At 42.3% G+C, this 23,887-nt stretch overlaps 1 protein-coding gene across 1 annotated transcript in view; it reads right to left on the reverse strand.

Moving 5' to 3' along the window:
* Positions 1-23,887, reverse strand: part of TBX5 (T-box 5) — a 47,506-nt gene that overhangs the window by 7,486 nt on the left and 16,133 nt on the right. Inside the window, exons 6-7 of the mRNA XM_019539431.1 lie at positions 19,936-20,027; positions 6,368-6,594 (exon numbers count right to left, since the gene is read on the reverse strand). Of these exons, the coding sequence (XP_019394976.1) occupies positions 6,368-6,594; positions 19,936-20,027 (319 nt within the window). The remainder of the gene's footprint in view (positions 1-6,367; positions 6,595-19,935; positions 20,028-23,887) is intronic.

Here is a 23,887-nt window from a genome sequence, read left to right on the forward strand (position 1 = left end):
GAGGGGGGCCCAGCAGGGAGGTGGCTGTTCTGGTCCCTACTTAGGAAGACGGAGGCAAAGAAATCGTTAAACATGTTAGCTTTGCCATCTGGTGTGACGACCAAGTTTCCCAACGCGTCCTGCAAGGGCCCCACATTACCTGGGACCTTCTTTTTACCCCCTACATATTTAAAAAAGGTTCCCTGAACTGTAGACAAACCTCAAAAAGCTGAAGGGTCTGCTGACTGCGGGAAAACAGCCAACACCTGGGAAAAGCTTCTTCAAAATGAATCCAAGCAAAACCAAGACTGCAAAATTGGCTGAAAACATCACACAAACTGGCTTCTTCACAAGGAACTTCATGTTCATCTACTGAAGGGACTTAACATAATTGGACCCAAGATTTCTAGTATATACTGCTTCCAGCTGGATCATACATACCACAAGAACTGTTTTTAAATGGTATTTTCACATTTCTATCATGCATCATCATCAAGTTAATTAGAACAATGTAACCTATACAGACTACCTAGCCAGGTCCTCAGATCAGATAGCATAAATCAGATTGTCCCTTTCAATTTTACAAGCATCTGATCCACTGCATTCAGGCAAGGAGGATTTAGGCCCTTTTTTGATTTTTTAGAAAAAAATTACCCACATCCATCTTGCTTCAAAGCATTCAGGTGGGTTCAGTTTAAGTTTCTACTGAAGGTTTGTGTTTTATTATTGCTTTTTTTTAACCCAGTGGAAGGGTGCAGGAACAGAGGTATGGCCAATTGCTTAGTTGGTGTAAATCATCTTACCCCACTGCCCCAAGAGTTTCAAGATCTGCACTACTTCTCCTTACACTGAAAGTAGAATCAAGGCAGAGGTGGCTATAATCTGTAGAGGATCCTTAGTCCAAAGTTGGAGCATCCCAAGAGAGATAGATCAGGGATCAAGCTGTTGGGATCAGGTTGATCCCACAAGGTTTGATAGTTCTGGAATTGGTGCAATGGGCATTAGTAATAGCTTTTGACTCTACTGCAGGCACAGGTATGACTGCAGCTCATGTAGTCACACTCAAACAAGCTTGAATCAAGTGAGCTCAGATACTGATAGTCCTGTAGGCACAACAGCACAGCGCAGTAAGTTCTAGCCACCCATATATTTCCACAGGTTCCCAAGCAAGGTTTGTAGCACACATGCTGCCAAAACCATGCTGTTATCAGCACCCAAGTTTAAAGGTAGTTTTCATATGTCGACACGGGCTGCTATTACCCCTTTAACTACAGCATGGTTATATCCTTAGACTTGACCACATATTCTTAACATTCATAGAAATTGTATGAATGTTACAATTCATACAATTGTAACATTGGGAAAAACTAGATCTTATTTATAGTTTATATTCATATGGATTCTGTCGAAAACGAGGGCCATTCCCTGTTTGCTCAGCACTGCCAAGGAGGTACCAATCTCAGTGCTTCCCAAAGTGAAAGAAGACCTGGATGAAATAGAGAAGAATGGTATAGTAAGGACTCATTACTGAAATATCTGTCATGTGCATGTATGGTACCTGTTATGAAGCAGATATGGCGTATCCACATATTAAAAACCTAACACAGTTCAGTGAAGCAGTAAGGAAAGAAAGCTTTTACTCTTCCCACTATGGGAGGTATTTGCTCCAAAGTGATACATGATTTGCCTAGATAGATACAGCTAATGCTTGCCAAATCCTCTCCTTTCTACTACTGCCAGTGTGACAACTCTGTAATGCCCTTGGGGAGATACAGTGTCAATTACCTTCCATACAGTGTCACAAGCATCCTAAAAATCCACCACATGATCAAAAGGGTGTAAAACCAGAGGAATATAAGTCTATATAAGTGACATTTTAGTTTATGGAACCCCTGAGAAAGCACATCGCACCAGATCAAAAGAGTTTGTGAAGGCAATCAGGGGTGCGAGACTAAAATCAACAGAAAAAAATATCATCTGGAAAACCTGTTTGTCATTCTCAGGGTACCTGAATCATAAAGAGAGGTTGAGAGCAGATAGGAAGAAAAGACAAAATTTTAGTTGAAATCCCATCAGTGAAAATATCATGACAAAAACTGAAGAGAGCTCCTTGGTAGGATAACATGTTGAAGTTAACGTTCTCTGAAGATGGATTTCTTTATGAACTGCTTTAAACAGATTCTGTTTCAGGACCTCAGATAAAGGCACAGGAATGCACTGCAGGATCTGAAGAAACTATTGAGCTCATCATTATAACTAGTATTTTAGGAGATTTCCAAGTCAAGAAGAGTTTCAGAAGATGCCAGCAGCAAAGATCTCAGTTACACCAGGATGGAAACGTATAGTATATCATTTCAAGTGGCTTTCAGATGCTGAGATTAAATACACCCAGCTTGAAACTTTAAACTCCAAGCTTTTCAGCTACAGAGTTCTTCCTAATGTTTCCAGCTCTCATCAGCCACAGTTGGATAGACAGGTTGAACTGTAAATATAGATGGCTCAGAGACTTCTAAACTGATAATACCCCCAATTAGTCCTGTGGCTCATCTATAGGATAATTTCTAGCTCAGTCATGAGACTAAGCCCATTTTGGGTTGACAGATAGAAACACTAATATCAACCAGAGGTAAATCTTTGTCTTAAGTACCTGAACAGCTGACAGGTGCTAACTGAGATGTCTCAGGATTTCCATTTTAATTGTTAGAATACAGTCCAAAGTTTATCCATGCTTAAACAGAGACCTGTTCCTATTTAAATAGTGGCAATCACTAGCTCTTGTAGCTGAAGGATGCATACCTTGACAGCCCCCACAGTAGAGACTGATCAATTTAATACAGGAATAAAAAACAGGCAGTATTGACAACTGAACCTAATTTGCCCTTTGACCCTAAGAGCAGTGGTTTTCTTGCTGCAGCCTTCCTGAATAGAAGTAGTGCAGACAAGGAGTGCTAAACCTATTGAATAGGAGTCAACAGTCTTGGATCTAATGATCCAAGAAAATCAATTAAGGAAACCCCAGCCCCAAGCCAGAAGATGTCCAGAACTGACTTCATAGTGAAGCCAACAATTCAATTAATGCTCCTTAAAAATTATTCAGAAAGAAAATTGTGTATGTGTGTGTGTATGATCAGAAGCAGTTAGGATGAGATATGTATTGTTTCTTTCAGACTATATGAGAAAGTCACGTAGGAGACAGAAAGGTTCCAGGTGAACCAGAGAAAAAGCCTGCTTTAAGGGTGATATGGTTTTTCTTACTCTAATACCGTTCCTCGAGCAGCGCTATGGAAAGTGACTTCCATTGTCATGTGACCAGCACAGTCCGAGTTCAGGATGAAAGCTTAGATCAGGTTCTGATTTATTTGAACATGTCTGCTCATCCCTAGTTACTTTTCCTTTTAATTAATCTCCCATTGCAAGGAGTTACTTGGCAGCTATGTTAGCTCTCTGTTTCCCATTAACTTCTTGTTTCTTTGCTTTAAGCCATGGTGGCTGTTTTCGATTTATTAGAAGCATGAGGAGAAATGCAAAGCAAAGGCAGCAGAGATTTAGACTCCTGAAATGTACAGTTCTGGGCTGACGGAAGAAGCCAGTGGTATCTGACAGGACGCCGACTCTCTGATTAAAGCATTTGGCGGCTTTGATAAAAGGCCCTTAACTGCTTGTGCCACTCAAACCAGTGGAGAGATAATGAGGAGACATTGGCGGCACAGACAAGGCCTCTCTTTACCAGTCCCCTACACTTTCACAGGGCCATGCATGCAGAAAGGGGCTGCTGAACTTATTGCTGAGGAGACAGTCGTTTCTTCTGTGACAATAAGAGGAAGTGAGATAATTGGGGGATTGAGGGAAACCACCCATGGAGACACCACTTAGCGGGAATCCCAAAACTGGAAGGAAACCTCTGTTGATTCCTTATCACTTTACAATGTGGAGGCAGCTGATGAATTGCTTTGTGCTGCCAGGACACACCACAGCCAGAGATTGCCCAAAGGGTTTGTTGTCGTTCAGGCTTTCTTTGCTTTTTTTTTTTTTAAGAGCTTGGCAGGGAAGAGGATCTGACAAAGGTTAAACTAACTTGGAAATAGAGCATGGTGGCCACTGGAGCTGGTCTCAGAAACATCAGCGACATAGACTAAACTGAAGAGAACAAGAAGGGTGGCATGGTGCCATTTTCTCCCCACAGATATATGTCTGCACTGTAATCTGAAGGCATGATTACAGCTCATACAGTCATTCCTAAACTGGCTTTAAGCTAGCTATCTTGGTCACTAGGAACAATGTAAACTGGTGCAGCAAGGGGATATGCTACCCACCTGGAACCCTGAATAAATACTTGGTGGCTACACCAAGCTGACCTTTGTGCTGCCACAGCTATGCTGTCAGAGGTAGCGAAGTACCTAGTTTAAGACGTTCTCAAATTTGTAGGGACTTCAGTCACATCTTTGACTTATAGATTTCATAAATGTTTATGGTCAGAAGGGACCTTAGTAGATCATCGAGTCTGACAATGTCTTATAGTAAAGACATACCTTAAATAAACTATATAGGTACAGTGCAGTTAATATGCTGGCCAGAAAGCAATAGTTCTGTTGTATGAAAAGTTCTGATTTTGCTTTTGTTCCGCATTAGGCTGAAACTGAGTCCTCTCAGATTTTTTTCATGGAAATACACATATGTGTGTATACATGCAACACCCACATACACTCTCCTGCAATAGCCTTTGGGTAGGACATTCCCCAGGGATGTGGAGGTTAAGGTCCAAGTTGCTGCTGTCCCTGATTAATATAATGCATTTCCCCATGTCTCGCTACTTGCATGTACAACATCTAGAGTTATGGGGACTTGATCTCAGCTGGGACCACTAGTTGTTATGCTTTTATGATCCTATATGGGAATCTGGGCCTAGTCACAGACTCTGCCCATGTGGAATGAAAGGCTTTGAGTGTTACTATAAGTAACTCTCTATAGCAGCCTGGTGTATCAGTCCTGGGGATGTCACTATCTTCTTTTCTCTGGAATGCCCTTATGGCCCACTCCCACAAGTATTCCTCATACAAGTATTCCTACTAACTGCAGAGAACATGGGCTAATCACACAGGGACAGGTGCCAAACCTCAGACTCCTCCTGGTGAGCAGCTACCCTCCGAAGTAGACTCACTGACTTTTGTGAGATTACTTATACCTTTAACTGTTGATTAGGTAGAGTTTACAGTGTGGTCCATAAAGTTCTGGCAGGGTTAAGCCATGGTCATACAGGAGGTAAGCAACAAAACTTCGGTCACAAGGTATTATGATTGGTTATAGTTGATCAATTTGTAGGGTCAAAATCGTGGTTTGGAGTTTTAGCAGAATGTTCAGGTATTACCAGGTATTACCTGACAGGGTCATGATGTGAATATTTCTGTTATGGCCCCTGCCTATAACACATCCACTACAGATGTAGAACAGGAGACTGAAGAAAATACCTGACAGTGAAAAAATGGACATTCCAGCAACTGAGTCTTCATCATCAGAGGCTGACAAACCATGGCAAAGGTGCTGATGTCTCAACCACTTACCTACTGAAGATGGACACTTCAAGAAACTAATGAAGAACCATTGGTTCAATCCCCTGTGACTGCAGCACAGAGCCTCAGACTATAAAACACCTATTGTAATAACCTGCTGCAACACCTGCTTGAAGGAACATGTACAATGAAAGATCTCACAAAGTACGATGAACGAGCACAAGCATGTATAACAAAATGGTCAAATATGGTGTAGAGACACAAAAAGAAGAAGTAACAAAGCTAGATCACCTGAACTCTAGTCTGGTTTCATGGTCACTGGACTAGGGATTCAAAAGAAGTGTAGTCTGTACACAGCATATCTGCAGAAGGGTAAGATTGCATTAGCCAAATGCCACCTGCAATCCAGACTATCTTGTTATTTACATTTACAGATTAACCCTGAAACCTTCTCAGAGCTAGAAAGACAGATAAGTCATCTTTATCTGCATCACTGGCTATCTTTCTGGATGTGGATTCAACTTCGTTGTCACCTCTGTGCTTCATCTGAACTTCTCTTTTCTCATCCATCTGAATCAATAATGTTTATACTAACTTGGCAGAGCCATCTCCACAGCTGGGTGCAGTCAGCACAGCTCCTGAAGTCAGTGAAATGACAGTGAGTTACAACAGCTGAGGATTTGGCCCAGTGAATTTAGTGAAGGTGATACTAACCCAAGGCAATGATAAGCTCTGCCCATTCAAAGATCTTAACTTTAAACCAGATCTGGGGAATTGCTGTATTTGTTCAAGGATGAGGAACACAAAATGTCTTTGCTGACCATTCTTAGGCAGGGAAAAAAACAAGGAGACAATTAGGTAGAAAACTGCCAATGCCTGACCTTTTCTCTTCGTACAGTGGTAGATCTGACTGTGCTCCTGGGAGATGGGGTATGGGTTGGCAGGTGGTAGCAGGTCCTGGGAGGTGCTGGAGACCCCATTCTCACACTGGTACTGGGAGCTGAGGTTGGAGGAGGTGGAAAGAACTCTGGTCTCACCACTAAAAGGGCTGTGGTTAGAGGACACTTTTTGTCTCACAGTGCTCCTAGGAACCACAGGATACTCTTTGCTGAAAAACACAGGCAAAAAATGCAGCATGTTAGTGTCATGGATTTGCTCCAATTTCTACTGAAGCCATTCTGTCAAAGAATCTATGCTCCATTCATGCTGTCTGTTAGAAGATATTCCACAAAGATTAGCACACCTTGTAATATGCTTCCCATTGGGTCTCCTCCTCTTTACATGGCCCTCTCAGCCAGTAAGATGACTATTATATAAGAAGACCTACTTCTGCCATCCTGCTGACAGTGAATTGAGCTGACTTGAATATAAATTATACATCACTTTTGCCTATTGTTTCCCATTGCTTTTTACCAGCCTCTACAAGTTTCTCTGTCCTCAGAAGATGAACCCCTCAAAGCAGACATGGTACTTTGATGTCTGTAAGTAATAGCCAATCAATTATACATGGTATAGTCTGGGGTGGCCAACCTGTGGCACAAGTGCCACAAGTGGCATGGGCAGCCTCTGTGTCTGGCACTTGGCAGATCAGGGAGGACACAGGCAGCACAGCAGCAGGTAGGGCAGGAAGCAGAAAGCAGAGCAGGAGATCAGGCAGGGAGCACAAATCAGGAAGTGGAAAGGAAAAAGAAGATCAAGCAGAGGAAACGGATCAGAGCGGCATTCAAGGATGATGCAGGGTCAATGTGTGGAGCACCTGCCGAAAAGACTGGCCTGCACTGGTCTAGTCAAACACTTAGGACCAGTCCATAATGGGGAGGAAATAGGGGGTGTGCCTGTACCAGCATAGTTAGCGCCCCCATAATGCCCCAGTGTAAACTCTGACTTGTTCCCATGAAGCTATAGCAGGGCTGAAATACCTCTACAGCTACAATTCTAGCTACAAATCCCACACAGACGAAGCCCTGTGGGATTTTTCATTCATGGTGACTGGGCATTATCATCTCCATTTACAGAAACAGAAACAGAGGTATTTCATTGAGTTCAGCTGTGCCCACTCTATTATTTATAGCGGGACTGAGAGGATTCTACTGTGATCACAGGGATTAGGATGCTTTAACTGCCACATGGTAACAGTACAATAGACAAAGAATGGAAGAGGAAACTGAGACTCAGGGAAGTAATGTGATTAGCCAAGCTCCCACAGAAGCTACATGACCGAGCCCTGACTAGCATAGATATCTCTTTCTCCTGTGCTCTGTCCACTGGACCTTGTTGCCTCTTCTGTGATCACAGACATCATGCATATGAGCCCAAACAGCATGTTGTACTGACTGGTTCCTGCACACATTTACATCCCAAGGTAAATTTGCTTAAATGAGGTATCAGTGGGATTCTGCATGTCGAGAAAAGGCCTCTTGGGCATAACAGCTTGTAGGATCTAGCCCTACATGTTTCCATTATGAGATCTCTCAGAGAGAACCAATCACTGTGGCAACAAGGAACTTATTTACAAAATTTAGCAATAGCACTGGTATAAAACTACCCAGAGTGGGCAGTGTTTATCCAAACCACTACTTCTGTAATTGCCAGAAATATTACTAGCCATGATGTCACTGGGCGGTGGGGGGTCAACCAAGAGCTCAAAAAACAAATAAGTGTATCTTGCATCATGCCACAAAGCTTGCCAAAATCTGGGTTCTTGTTCTCTCCCAAGCAGAGAATAGTCCAAAGGTGGGGTCTTTCCCCTGAGGAAGCATAGCTGCTCCTCCCAGGAGAATGACCACAGGAAGGGACAGCAGGAGCTCAGGGATGGGTTTGGGGTCTGAGGTCTGGGACCCAGACTCCACAGGGCAAAAAAGAAAGAAAGGACGTGGAATGAAACCAGAGGCTCAGTCTTTGGATACTTACAAGGAATGAGTTCCATGGAAGTCAGCAGATGTTTTATATGTATTATAGACTCCGAGACATACTTTCAATTCTGTGTGCATTCGGCTGTGGCGTTTCTACCCTCTGCTCTTGTTACAGGAGAGATTACACAGTCTTATGTAGAGGCAGTGGACATGGCTTATAAATGGTATGGAGCTCAGCATTTCCCAACCTTGAGGTTCTAGTTTACCTACTAGGGGAACCTGCCATTTGGTGCTGTGCTTAACCTCTCCACTGAGTCCTTGAGGAAATGTTGTACACACCAGGTCCCAAAGCTACATCAGTACTTTATTCCTTCTCTGAGGAAATGGGCAGAGAGGGAGATGCTACATTAGAAATTCCCCTCAAATTTCCCCTTGAATTGGCAAACTGCAGGCTATTTTCTTCCTCTGCTCCAGCTCACCTTTCCCAAACCCACAGAACCCAACTGTGCATATTCATATGGAGTGAGACATGGGACACGGTGCTACCAAGTTATGGAAATTACTTAACTTCCATCCCTATGGTCACTCTGGGGGACAGGAAGATGACTTTCCAAAGTGTTTCCACTATCTTTCTATGGGGACATCAGTGGAGGACAACCTTTTTGGCAGGCATGCCACAAATTAGCCCTGCATCCTCCCTGAGTACTACTCTGATCCTCTTTCCCCTGCCCAATCTGTTGCTCTACTTTCTATTTCCTGCCCTATCTGCCATTGTGTGCTGCTTATCTTTTCTTTGATCTGGTCATGCTCAGAGGCTGCCCATGCTATTTGTGGCAGGTTGGCTGTCCCTGAGGTAGGGGATTTGTCTGTGTATAGCTCCCATTCAGACAGAAGTTAGTTATGGTACTTTATGGACTAAAATACCACAAGAGTACCCCAATCATGATCATGATTCTACTGAATAAATATGCAGTGAGGGACCCTCCCTGCTCCAGTGAGTTTCTAGCCTATATGGATACATTCTCTGTCAAAATGGAAAACTGCTGTCTACAGAAAACACTCAATTTTTATTGAAAATCTGACTGCCAGAAAACTGAACTATATTTATTTTTAAATTCAGTATAATGCCTGGGTGGGAGTGGTAGATCAGATACCTCCTGCTTACCACTGAGATGTTTTCCCAATAACGCACCATGATCATGTGGCTGCTGTGATTCACAAACCACCCTCACAGGGGCAGAAAACCAGGGTCCACCACTGGGAGATGGACCCTTGGGAGGCTCTACAAAGGGAGTGGAAGCAAGAGGTGCTGAAGTACAGTTCTGGTGCTCTACAGTGCCAAGTCAAATTTTGAATATTTCAGTGTTCAGCTGAAATATTTTTATTTTTATATATACACAAAAACTGCCTCAATTATTTTGGTGGGAAAAAACTATTTTCTAGCCAACGCTATATAAAAAACCACTGTTCCCTCTTGCCCACTTACCTCTGCATCTCAGCAGAAAGGCATATTTAAACCATATTCTTCACCATGGTATCTGAGTTCTAACAAAGAGATTTCTCTGGCACCTTCTAAAGCAATAGTTATCTTGAAACATTTATATTGCTTGCAGAGTGCCCTTAGTACACTGTGTACAGCTATCACTTCAGACTGCTCTTTAAAAATATATTAGATATTTTTCAGTGTCTAAAAGTTACTGTTCTAAAAATAGCCAATTGTAATCCTAGGCTAAGGTCTAATGGAATGAAAGCATTTACTTACTGCTGGCACAGAGAGATCATCATGCCTAGGAAATTTGTTTTTCAAAATAACTGCATAATGAGCAGCTGGGAGTATATGGAGGGCTGACTAGGTCTGGCAAATATATTCAACCTTTTGAGCAACAATGAGACATCACTACATTAAAGCCAGAATGCCTGGGTTATACTTTTACATTAGGAAGTTAACATGTTACATTTTTTCACATTAAAGAATGGTAATATAAAAAGATTGAAAGAATTTACAAGGAGGGATGTAGTGTCACCAGCCTACTTACAACACTTGATAGGGCTAATGATATACATCCAGCTACCATGTTTGAGGTATTACAGGACTATGTTGTAGCCCCAACCAAGACTGGAGCTGCACTCTGTTAGGTGCTGCAGAAATATAGTGAGACAATCTCTGCCCTGCAAACCTTCCAGTCTAAATAAACCAGACAGACCAAGGGCAACCAGATGGGAGCATTATTTTATTTTACTGCCATATTACAGACTGGGTGGCAGAGTACATAAGGTGTCTTGCTGGGATCCAGAGGTGCAACCCGAAGCGTTGCTCTGGTCTTGCATCAATGGGTGCCACACCACCAGCCCTGCAACCTACCCAATGGTTGACCTAGTGACAAACAGATACCCAGTTGTTTGGCTTGGGAGACAAAGGTGGCTTGATGCAATGCTAGCCACGTCACTCCCTTGTGTGCTACTGGCTACACAAACTGGTGTGCCTTTACTATGTGCCTGTGTGCTTTTCCTATGTGTGCCTTTACCTTCTAAACCTTTGGCCATTTTAAAGATGGTAAATTGGGACCCAGAAAGACTAAATGACTTGCCCTAGATCACACAGGAAGCTTGAAGCAGACTCATGAATTAAGCTCATAAATTAAGTGTGGCCTTGTGAGTCTCAGTCTAGTGCCCTACCCACAAGGCCACACTCCCTCTCTTAAAGCCATTGGCTGGATTTCTACAAAGCTGTGTGGAAATGTACCTCCTTAACAGAGAGGGACCGAGGACAAAAAGGTGAAGGAGAAAGATAAGAAGGAGAGACTGGAGGAAGAGGAAGCCCTGGAGGTCTTCCTTCATGGCCCCCGGCCCTCAACAAAAGCAGCAGAAGTGGTAAGGAGATGGGGGAGTCCTAGGGTGCCCGCTCTATGCCAATCAGCGGAGAATTTTGAAATATTTCACTACTCCCTGGCTAGTGGTACAACAGTGTCGCTGCAGACTGGGGCAATTATGGGCTGACTGGTCACATGAAGTCAAATCAGCTTGCATTTTAACACATTCTCACAACTAACTGCTCATCAAAGACATATTGGGCTTATGAATAAATCACAGAGAATGCCCCTGATCATGAGTGAAACAAAGGAAAACATATGAATGAGCTGGATTTGATTTCACTGGGATTTGCTACCTTTTAAAATCCAAAATGCCAGTCTGGCTTACTAACCCATATCCTGTTTAATTTATCACTGTCAGAGGGACAGGGAAATGGTAAACAAACGTGTAAGCGAGACAAGAGGAAAGAAGAAGCAGAGGAAAGATGATGCTGTTTCTATTCCAAGGTGCTGTAGACTTCCTTGATCAAGAAAATCAGAAGAGTGATTCTCTGGAAATCTCACTTTGATGTCTGTGCATCTCTGGGTTGTATCTGCCTGTTTAACCATCAGCATATGTCATCACTGTATCTACACTTCATTCTGCCTCCTGCATCATCAGGGAATTGTCAACAAGGTTCTGACTGCAGAGAGCTGGGTTTTCCTGAAGACATGTGCACATTTGCAGACCACCTGGCTTATGTCTTGCATGCAAACTCAGGATGAAATTCCCTACTGTATAGAGAGCCAGTCCAAGGTCTGTCTGTCTATCATTTAAATCTCTAAAATAGTGGTGAAGTGAGACTTAAATCATGTGTACTCCTTGTGCTGACACTGCCCAGTTTATGCACTGCATTGAACACATATACATTCATGGACACATACAGATTATAAAGTCCAACATTTAAAAGTCTGGCTCAGAGGCTGCAATTCTCAACAACTCTAAATTCATGCTTGGGATAGCTGGAGTGTTGAGAAATGAAAAATATGTTATGCCGTGTTTACACTGGCTTCAACCTAGGACAGCTGAAAGCAGTGCAAGTTAGAGCAGCCACGGAGCTAAGCTAGCTTAGATCTGCTGTATGGTGCCCTAAGGACCGTTCCACCAGCTGGAAATTAACAGAGTGCATCACTCCCGTAACATCTCCTATCTCTCCTCAAACCCAACACAAGCATTGTGACCTGCTCAGGATTCACCAGTGCTGCAAGCAACACTTCACAAAAGCCTGAAGATCATTTGCATGGTAAGGGACTGGCCCAGAATTTATATTACTTTGAAGGATTGAGGAGGTAGGAAGAGTACAGTTTGATTTTCAGAATAAAGTAGGGTTTGCCACACTGGGGACTAGGGACAACATCATTTGATTTGGCAAACTGCTATTGAATAAATATAGAACTTTGCAATATGGTATCAAATCAAGTTAATGACTGTAAAAGATCTGCTTCCCACTCCTCCTAAGCAAAGCCATATGAAGAACATTAAGTAAAATTTGGTTTTATACAGTACCTCTTATACTCAAGGCCACAAAGCAGTGTGTATCAAGACCATCCAGAATTATTGCAATTTATTATAATAAAATTCTGGAAGGGCTATTAAGTGTCTTTTTTATTATTTAAGCCAATTTTTAACTCTTGGACACCTAGATGAGACTGAATGTAGGGGAAAGATGATCCTATCTGTGCTGACCACAGGAGTTCTTATAATTTCCCTCGCATCATCTTGTGCTGGCCACTGCTGAAACAGGGTAAGTACCAGATCAATCTAATGTGATCTGCTCTAGTATGGCAAGATTTCTCAGCTTTTTGGACCAACAGACCATTGTTGACACTAAAGTTCTTGTGGACTACCAAACTTGCAACTGAAAAGGGTGGAAGGCTGGTGCAATCCCTGGACTATTTACCAGAACCTTGCAGAGCACCACCTGTGGCCCATGGACTACAGTTTGGGAACCACTGCAGTATGACAATTTCTATATTCTGAAGATATAAACTGAAAGTTCAGTAACTATGACTGAAATATGTAGTGAATTATCACATATACACAGCCCTACACAATTAGAAAGGCACAATTAGGGAAAGTTGGCCCAGACATTGAGGTTACTTCCAAGTCTTTAAATTTTATTAGGTCTGGGGTGGCCAACGTGCAGTAGAGCTGCCAGAAGAGGCATGGGCAGCCTCTGTATTTGGCATATGAAAGATAAGGGAGGGGGCAGGCAGCACAGTAGGAATGGTGCAGGAAACAGAAAGCAGAGCAACAAACTGGGCAGGAGAAAGAGATCAGAGTGGCCCTTGGGGAGGGTTCAGGGTTAATTTGGGCACACCTATCAAAAAGGTTGACTCCAATTATTTTTGGTTATCAGGCATACAGAGATAGAAAGTACTATTTTACTGTCTTGTCAGTATCATGATTTCTCTATCAATTCCACACCTGCTAATACAACACTGCAGAGGCAGAAGTGAGTATGAACTCATGTCCAGATATGCAAAGTTCACATAAAGGTGTTTGATTTTATTTCAGGCCATTATTTTGTTTTGTTTACTACTAGGGACAGGGGAGAGGATGAGAATGGAGACTAGACACAGCAGAAAGAGAAAGACACAGAAACTCGCTGATGTTAATTTACCAACCCTGATTTAAAAACACCCCCCATAGACTGACAATTTGTAAGCATTTTGATCAATTAGTATATGTGCCAGTGCAATGTAATAAAAACAAGTGCCTTGAAACCATTTTGGGAGACAGCCTTGGAGATCTGATTTTGGACATTATATGTTACTGAAGAAGTCAGAGGGAAAGGAACTACTGCCTGCTTTCTTCACTAACATCAGGGGTTTTCAACCTTTTTGGATCAGTGTACCCTTGGTGGTTATACGTGGAGTGGGGTAGAAGGGTGGCACGTGGCCGAATGTGGAGTGGCGGCAGCCACCATGCGCGAACTTCCCCACCCCGTGTCCAAACGAGCGGGCGGTGCCTGCACAGCAGCACAGCATGGTGCACAGCGGCACTCCGTCCCCAACCACCTGCCCATACCTCCTAGGGCCTTCTCAAGTACTCCCCCCCAGTTGACAATCCCTGACTTACATGATGACTCTGATGTCATACAAAATGCCTTCGCTTAGTGCCCACAGGCTTGCCCGAAAGAAATGACTACACCCTATGGTATACCTAGTATAATGAGCTACAAGAATGGCAGGGGATTTGCCAGGACTGAATTTCTCCATCTCCACATTGTCAGTGTCTCCGTCATTATCCTATCCTGGTGGCATAATAACACCCGTTTTGACAAATATGGGTATCATTAGTGCTTTCATATGCAGCATCTGTTGCAAGAAAAGCAACTCAATAAAAATATGTTGCAAAGAAACAGGAGATTTGGAGATGGGGGGTGAACAGAAACGTGAAAAGCTGAAGTGTAAGGGGGCATATCCTTCTTCTCAAAAATGATGCATCTATGCACATAGTCTCCTAGCAAATATTTAGTCCTTCATGAGCATTAATGCGCTGCTGTTACTGCGCATTAAATTTAGTACCTCTAATACAGGGTACTAACTAAATGTGCAGTAGCCAGTGCTACTGCACAGTAGCCCCAGCGCATGGCCTTTTTGTGAATTTTAATGCACAGTAAACTAATTCTACTGTGCATTAGCATGGCTTTTGCCATGATTCACTAATGCACAGTAGAATTAATCCACTGAGCATTAAGCATCTCGTGTAGATGTGCCCAAAGTTACCAAGAGTGTGCTTGGGGAATGGGAGGATCAGGGAAGGTATGATGGGACCTTGGTGCTATCTATTAGTGTTGGTATTAATTTTCATTGACCCTCCATTGATCTTCTGGAGATGTTCTGTTGGACAGTTCCTTTCTAACAATGAGCACATGAGAAACAGAGGAAGCATCAATGATTGTGCCCCCTAACTGGTATTGGCTGACCCTTGTCCTGTGATACGCAGAGCATGTAAGATGTAACACCTGTGGGCCAAACCCTTAGAGCCCTAATTTGGACCTGATTCAAATACCATTGAAATTAATGGACTATGAATCAGGTATTCAGTTTGTACTCTGTCTTTACCCAGGAAAATTTCCACTAGGGTCAGCCTGCTGCAGTAAGGACCAAATAACATCTTTCCAGTACAGACTATAACATGGATGTAAAGTGATGCATGGAGCTGGTGAGATTTCTCTGTGTGACAGAGCATGGAAAATCCAAATGAATATAGAAATGCAGTGATAGGATTATAGCGGTGACTTCCAGTAGAATGAAACCCAATTGCATTAGACATAATGGACATGATCTTACAGAGCTGTTGTGAACAGGCACTGCTGAATCCACAGACTCACACAGCTAGTTCCCCAGCACCAGCATATGCTTCTCAATTGTGCCACATCTGAATCACTGAACTAATTTGATATCCGGATATATTTCCATCCTGTGGAAACCTGGTATCATCTCTCTATTTCTTCATGTAAACTACTTTTGAAAGGTGAACTCTAAGCCCCGACACGCTAAAAAAACTCTCAAAACTCTGGACAAGATTCTGTTTTCAGTTACCCTGACTCACAGCCAGAGTAATTTACTTTTTCACCACTGTAGAGCTACACCATGAGAGTAAATAGGACCCTTTGTCTCCATTAAAGAAAAAAGTAGGCACATAATAGCAAGCTGCTTCTTCCATTGATTTTTGGTCTATGGCTCATGATATATGCCACAAAGTCCAGTGGCATCCAATACAATCATGAAGAGCTGACAGCTTTGCTTTTATGTAACTGCCTTCCCAAACAAGAGTTTCTTAAATGCAAAACCGCAAAACAATGCGATGAATGTAGATGAACATTAATTAAAGCCTGATAGCTACAAGTGCTGAATAGCTATAACCCTACCTGAAGTCAGTGAGAACTACAAGTGCTGAGCAAAAATCAAGTTCAAGGTAAGAAAGGGGTTAATTAGATTTTAATGTTATACCTGTGACAGAAGGTAGGGGGAGGGACTAGTGAGTACTCTGCTAATACACAATAAAATGATCTAACTCTTCATTATACTCCCTCCAAATCATTCTGAATAGTTAGGAAGTATTAATACAACTCCATTGGCTGTCATGAATGGGCAATGTCTATTCTAGAATCCTCAATGAAGATGTTATAGGTTCTCAGTGTCAATTACACCCTCTGTGGATCTCTGCCACATATCCTGTGCTTGATCTCCATGCCAAATCCCCATTGGCACTGATGGGAATTGTAGTCCAAGATCTAGGACAAAATATCTAGCAGCAGTTCCTTTCATGGGGAGAGATGACATATGAATCTGAAAGGAACATTTCTCCTTCAATTTCTAAGCATGACAATGACACAAATTTCCGCTATTTGATTTTAGAGATCAGCAAAACATGCAAACAAGGAATCCCACACACATACATGCTCCCAACACAGCCTCTTTCATACTTGTTTTTCCTTAATCCGGGAGCAATATATTTGGTCTCAGAAATGGAAACTTGCAAACTGAAGGTATGTGCTCATAAAATGCTTATGCAATGCAGTGCCCACTAATGGATGTTCCATGTGCTTATGGAGAGGAAAGAAATAAACTGGAAGCCAGTTTTGACTAGAATCTGGATCTCAATTCTAGTCTATTTTTTCAGATGAAAATTATCTGCTGTTGATTATCTTCTCTCTTGTCCCAGAAGGCTGAGGAGGACACAGGATAATTGTGAAAACTGTAAAAAGTTACTTAAAAGAGGAACATTTTGTACTGTTCCTCACATCCCCAGGAATAGGACAAAATGTAATGGACTTTAATTACAAGGGAGATTCATGCTTGAGATAAGGAAAGTCTTTCTCACGGCAAAAGTAGTGAAGCACTGGAATATATTACCTAGGGAAGCTGTGAAATCTTCATCACTAGAAGTTTTTTATGAGCAGGTTAGACAAGTGTCTATCAGAAATGGTGTGTGTGTAGCTGGACCAGCTCTGGAGCAACAAAATAGACTAGATCGGGGTGGCCAATCTGTGGCAAATGAACCACAAGTGGCATGGGCAGCCTTTGTGTGTGGCATGTGGCAGACTGGTGAAGGGACAGACAGTATAGTGGCAGGAAGCAAAAAGAAAAGCAACAAGTTGAACAGGGAGCACAAAGAAAGACGAAGAAAGCAGAGTCACAGATTAGGCAGAGGAAGGGTATCAGAGTGGCACTAGGGGAAAGGGTGGGATTAACTTGTGGCATACTAGCCAAAAAGGTTGGTCCCCTGGACTAGATGAGCATTCAAGGGGTGTGTCTACATGTGCAATTGTGGTGCATGAATAATTGCTCCTGGTGTGCTGTTTGAACACGCACCCAAGAGCAATAAACTCTGGAGCAATAAGCTCCGCAGTTTATTTATGAGCAGCATGTTGAGTCAGGACAGAACAGCCCCAGATGGCAGGAGGCTCATGGGTCAGCCTGCCAGCTTGGGCATGTTCCCCGCAACTCAGTGTGCTGCAGGCAAGCTGGCTGAGGTACAAGGGTACTTCAGCATGGAGCTAGCCAGCAGGCAGCCCCTGCATTGAATTAGCTTTGTACCCCAGCTAGCCCCTCGAGTGTCTACATGTGTACTGCTGTGGAATTTTTTACTCCTTAGCAGGATAGTATTTGTATTTACAAGTGCAATAGATGCTGAGATTTTTACTGCACAGTGAATAAGTCAACTGCACAGTAGACAACTTGTATATATGCACCCAAGGTATCTTGCATCACTGTTTTCTATGATTCCACTAAAGATACTAACACCATCCCTATATTGACTGCAGTCTTTGATTTGGGCAGATTTATAAGCTTGGTTCTGCTGTGAATGGGCAGTAGGTCAAACCACAGAGGTGCTGTTTAGTTGGGGAAGCAACTCTGGAAAATGTTCTCAAAAACTCACATTCACACCTGTTGGAATTCCTGCCTCTACAAACATCCATCAGACTTCCAGGCTGGTAAAAAAAGTAAGCAAGTCCAGGTACTTGAGGAAAGGACCCCAGAAGAGCTCCCAGCATACTCTAATCCACAAAAAGTGGATCTGTAAACTACAATCCTTTGTATATCAGAGCAGCTCTGGGCAGGATAAGCTTCGGCTGTGTACTCTGCAGCTACCATTGGAGGTGAGGATTCACCAAGATGCATGCAACTGTACAGCAGACAATAGTAGTAAAGCAGCAAAGCCTACCATGCTGTGATTGCTGCATGGAGCACATGGAGCAATGCAGAGGGAGTGATTTCTCAGAAAGTGCCTGAGATCTGCAAAGATCCCAGTGTATACCGACAATGGCCTAACAATGACTTTCAAAGACAATCTTTTCCTTCCACCTACCCACTCTGTATCTCCATTTACCCCTGCTGCTCACCAAGGATCAGATATTTCATTGACTTCCAGAACTGTCCGCAGTCTCCAGAATCTCCAGCTGTCCAAGTCAACATGACTTTGCTTTAACATGACTATTTATATCCATGGCTGTATTTCCTACTGAGATGATCATTGGGCCAAGATGGTCTTCAGTTGCCAAATTCTAGTACAAGGGCCATATTAATTGTTTTTAAATATTTTAATCTATTTTTCCTACACTGAAGTGGCCAAATTAAATAAATATCAAGCTACATTTTTGATGTGTATAACAAGATTTGGTCCATCATTTCAAAAATAGCTTTGTTATACCACAAACACATTATATACATAAAAATGGTAGATAGACAGACAGACAAGCAGACACCACAAATGCCAAAGCATACTCCTTGCTAATATTTCACTGAAGCAAGAATACTGAATGGGATTGGGTCTTTATTTCTTGTCCTACTCTCCCTCAAAATAACTTATTTGTGAAAGTACAGAGTTATTTCTGATATACTTATCTATGAGCCAAGCTGAACATCAGAAAATATGCTGCCAAACCCACTCTATGTATTTTAACCCTTTCACCTCTCCAGTTCTGTGAGCATGTGTGTGTTTGCATATGCGTGTTTAAATTCTGTGCGTATTTTTTCCATGTCAACAACTATGACCACAGGATTGCATTAAAACACCAGATAATTTTTAGCACCAGCTCAGCATGGCTCCATGCCATAATCTCCATATGGCATGAAGTTCTTCTAATAGTCTTCGGTGTTTTACCCACCGGGGAAAAATTGTAATAAATATAAACTTTCACGTCTTTCCACTGACCAAACCTACAGGGTAATTTAACATAAAAATGTTGGGATATTAATAAATAGATGTGGAGATTTGTGGGGGAGAGTTATTTCATTTTTTAGTGTGCTGGAAAAAATATTTATGCCACATGCCAGGTTCTGCATAGCTGTTAGAATCGGTGTGTGATAGGGCTACCCAGAACACATTCTAATTATCACAAATGACTTAGGATAAGACTAATTAGTGTTCTTATAAGATCTTTTGACACTCTTAGGCATGAGTTTAGATGAGCAGGCTATACAAAGAGAGATCTCTCCATTTAAGTTGTTACTCACATGCTAAATGGCTTGCAGGGTCACAAACATTATTTGTTGTCTACAGATACAATTTGCATAGTTAGCGAAGCCTTGAGCCTGTGAAACATTTGCACATGTGAGTAACTTTACACATGGGACTAGTTCTGAGTTGAGTAAAAAACATGAAGATAAGCATGTATCTAAGCGCTTGCAGGATTGAGATCCAAATTGGTCAGCATAACTTCATTTTATGTCAGAAGCACATAGGTCTGATGGCAATACAATTGTTTAACACAGTGTTTAAAAATAGTTTACCTTTGCATTCGTGACATTCTGTGCAGCTCCATATCATCACTGCCTCGAAAGCCTTTAGCAAAAGGATTGTTTTCAATCTTTAGCTGGGTGATCTGAAGGAAAAAACCACAGATGATTTATTGTGAGTGCTTTAATTCTACTACAGAGTTACAAAGACCTCTCCCAAGAACCCCCTTCATGGTTAGGGCTTATCCTGAAACACTTTTAAGCGAGACAGTAATTCCAAATTGTTGTCCCCTGACCAATGGTGGTCTGTGCTGACACTCCAACATGCACGCACGCGCACACACACACACACACACACACACACACACAGCACATCTACACAAGAGGCTTACTGCATGGTAGCCTAATAATACTGCACAGTAGTGTGCTGGTCAAAAGCCATGCTAATAAGGCACTGTGCAGTGTTATTGGGCTACTGCACAGTAACTGTCACAAAAAAAAAGTGTGCTGGCACTACTGCGCAGTAACTACAGCACATTAATGAACGTGTAGACACACATAGTGCTCAATTAAAAATTTGAGGATAAGGGTGCATGGTAATGCACAAGAAATGTTGATGATTAACAGCCATCCAATAGTTCAAAACATTTAGTAACCACTGGTCTGCATAATGCCCTTACACATCAGCAAGTGCTTACCAGACTGAGATCTTCATGACAATGGCTTTTTTTCTTTGACAAAAGTAACTGTTATTATGGCTGATCAGGTACCACTGAGCTTGATGGAAATGTTCTCCTTTATTTCATTTAGCAATTTCCTACCATGCCTTCTCTCCAAGACTCTTATAGTGCTTTGTGTGGATGGGTAATATTAATCCCATTTCATAAGTGGGTGAGTTCAGACACAGGAAACAGAGTTGCTTAAAAGGATACACTCTGTTAACAGCAGAGGACAGAACCCAGGTTTCCTATCTTAACTAAACCAAGCTGTCTCTAATGTGCAGAACCTCATTGAACTGGGTAACTACTTAGACCCTGAGCTCAAATTCACAAAAGACTTAGAATTTGGGCAACTAGCACAACTAGCATAGGACTTTAACTGCTTCAGTCCACAACTGTGATCCAAAAGGCCCCCACTGACCTGCCACCTATCCCTGGAGGTGTCTAAACTCAAGTCCCTCCCCATTTGACTTTAAAGCCCCCATATGTACAGAGCTTTTGTACATGACCAGCACTGCTCTGTGACCAGCTCACATCAAGACCACACAGCCCTGCAGAAAGCAGATGGTCCTCAACCCAGTTCCCCTGAAGGATTATGTCTGGTTGGCATTCTCAGAGTATGCCTAATGTACACAGACAGCACAAAGCTTCTTTTAATGCAGCTAGAGGGGGTAGTAGTTCCACCCCCACATCGTTTTATATGACAGCCTAAGAGCTAGAGCACTTAAATTGGAAAATGGGAGACTTGAGTTCAATTGCCACATCTACCACAGGGGATCCAAAGCCATATCGCTGATAAGAGTACCCTACCCACCAAGCCACGGGGTATTCTGGACTACTAGGTATTCTCCATTGTTCTTGCTAAATTTGTAATACTGCATAAAAAAGAATGCAAGAGTCACTGAGCCAATGTAAGAAGGAGAGCATGTGAAAGAGGGAGTATGACTCTTGAGTACGGTCGTGCCCAACCTTCCAACCCCATGGGTTAAATGAGCGGCGTGGGCTTGATCCACAGGCTGGATCCCACATGCTTGGATCTGGCTGCGGAGTGACTCCATCTGACTCTACTCTGGCTCCATAGTGACCCAATCTAGCACACAGTGCCACATTATCCAGACCATGGGGCTCCTCACAGGTCCAAAAGTTTGACAGCAGTTTGGCCGTTTGCACTTCCACTGCTCCCCCCACCATCAAACTTCCAAACCCATGGGCAAGATGATATGGCTTCTTGGGGCGGTGGTTGAGGACCACTACTTTAGCATTTCATTACTGGACAGCTTAGGCAGCTACCCACTTTCTGTGCTGCTTCTTGTGCATCCTATCCTTAAATCTCCCCATGCATTGTGTAGGAACCCGAAGAGCCTAACTCAGACCAGTGAATTTCACTACAGGAGGCAAGTGACTAGAAGCTAATGCTCAGTGTTGCACCACCCACATCTCTTGTGGATCTGGGGCTCAGACCCTTAATCTGCACTTGCCTTCCTTTCTGCACCTGAGCAGACCCCTTGAGCTTGCTGGGACTAGCCATCTACATAAAGCTAAGCATCTGTGCAGTTTTGCAGGATGAGGGCCTCTGCTAATAGTATCCATGAAAGAAATATTGGCTCCACCCACACCAATGGCAACACTCCCATTGACTGCAGCAGGGTCAGGAATTTACTCTATCAGTTTACTATGGTATTCTTCTAGTCATCAAAAGTAAGACATTCCTTGAGTCCATTTGCTTACATTATTAATTTTTCCTGAATCGGGACCTGATCTTTGCACTGGAACCCAATCACAGAGGCTTCTGCATCCCTGCACATTCTCATTAAGTCAAGGCCTAACTTACTGCCCTGATACAGCATCATTTTTGTCTCACATTTCGGATTGCAAAGAAAAATGTAAACGCCCTGTTTGGTCTAGTGTGTTTTTGACCTATTGCTGAGCAGTAAGATAGTGAAAAAATTTACAATCAGAATATATTAGTATTATACCGATGTGTTTTGAGGAGCGGAAAATCACTTGACAATTTCTACTTGGAAAGTAGTGGCAGTTACATAATAAATAAGGACTACTACTCAGTGTCCCTAAAATTTATTTTCATTAGCTGCAGCCTGCTATGGCCCACCAATGTGAAAAGTGATTACTTACTGAACTCCACTTGCATGAGTACAGTCCTCTAGTCAGCAAGGGTATTTGGACCAACTCATGCTCACTACTGTTTCATTCATTCACTTTTTATCACTTGCTCACACCCACCCACTGAGACTTTACCCTACAAACATTTAGGCATGTAAAAGCCTTCAAAGGGAATGTTCACTCGAGCAGGGGTATCAATATGTGTGTTAGCAGGATCAAGCCTTGATAGAAACTAAGCTCCAGGGATCCTCTTTCTTTAATGTGTGTTTTAAGGGCCTGAGCTGAAACATGCTGAAGTCAGTGAAAGTCTCTTGATCAGCTTCAGTAAGCTTTGCAGCAGGCCTTAGTGCTTTAGTGTGGTTCAGATGTACTGGACTGGAAGCATCTTGAGAACTGATGATAATAGTTTTGGGGCTGGTTGTTTTGTTTAACTTGCAAAACCTTTTAAAGGATGAAAGCAAGCAAACAGATGGGAACTTCCTTCTTCTTTATCCATTTTGCCATAATGAAATTCAGTCTAATTGACTATAAATCTTTTAGACAGGGAAGGGGTAGGAAATTCTACTAGGAAGTTATGTGACAATTACATCATTAAAAAAATATGACTCCCTTGAAAAATCCCCAAAGTTGTTTCTCTGCAGTAGAGATGGAATAAAAACAGAGCTTTAATAGTATTTATTTTGTAGCTGAAGGAAATCAATGCCCATGTTTGCATTTACAAACACATTTTCAAACCTGAGAGATGCCTTCTTTATACAGAAGTTGTTTTTTTTCAAAAGTAAATTTATATCAACATAAACACACTTGACAAATTTCTGAGTCTGTCACCCTACCTCTTTGTTCTAAGTGAGCAGGTCTCTTATAGACTTGCATGCCGACCAGCTGGGAACAAAGTATTTCTGAACACAAGTTCCAGAGGCTGCAGGTGAATATTTGTATGTGTTTGTGAGAGTGAGTGAATAAGCAAATATCATTTTAGAACTAGGTATGTATTGTAGAGTCATTTTAATACTATGTATGTGTGTGTCCACACACACACATTGTTTAGAAACTTTAGATGTTTAAAGCCAGCCAGAACAGTAAAGTAGTTATACACATACCTTTTGATATTTAAAGGATCATAGGAAAATAGGGCTGGAACAGACTTCATGGGATCATGTAGTCTA

The sequence above is a fragment of the Crocodylus porosus genome, unplaced genomic scaffold, assembly GCF_001723895.1.
Source record: "Crocodylus porosus isolate Cpor-Errol unplaced genomic scaffold, CroPor_comp1, whole genome shotgun sequence".
In the NCBI taxonomy this organism is placed as follows: Eukaryota; Metazoa; Chordata; order Crocodylia; family Crocodylidae; genus Crocodylus; species Crocodylus porosus.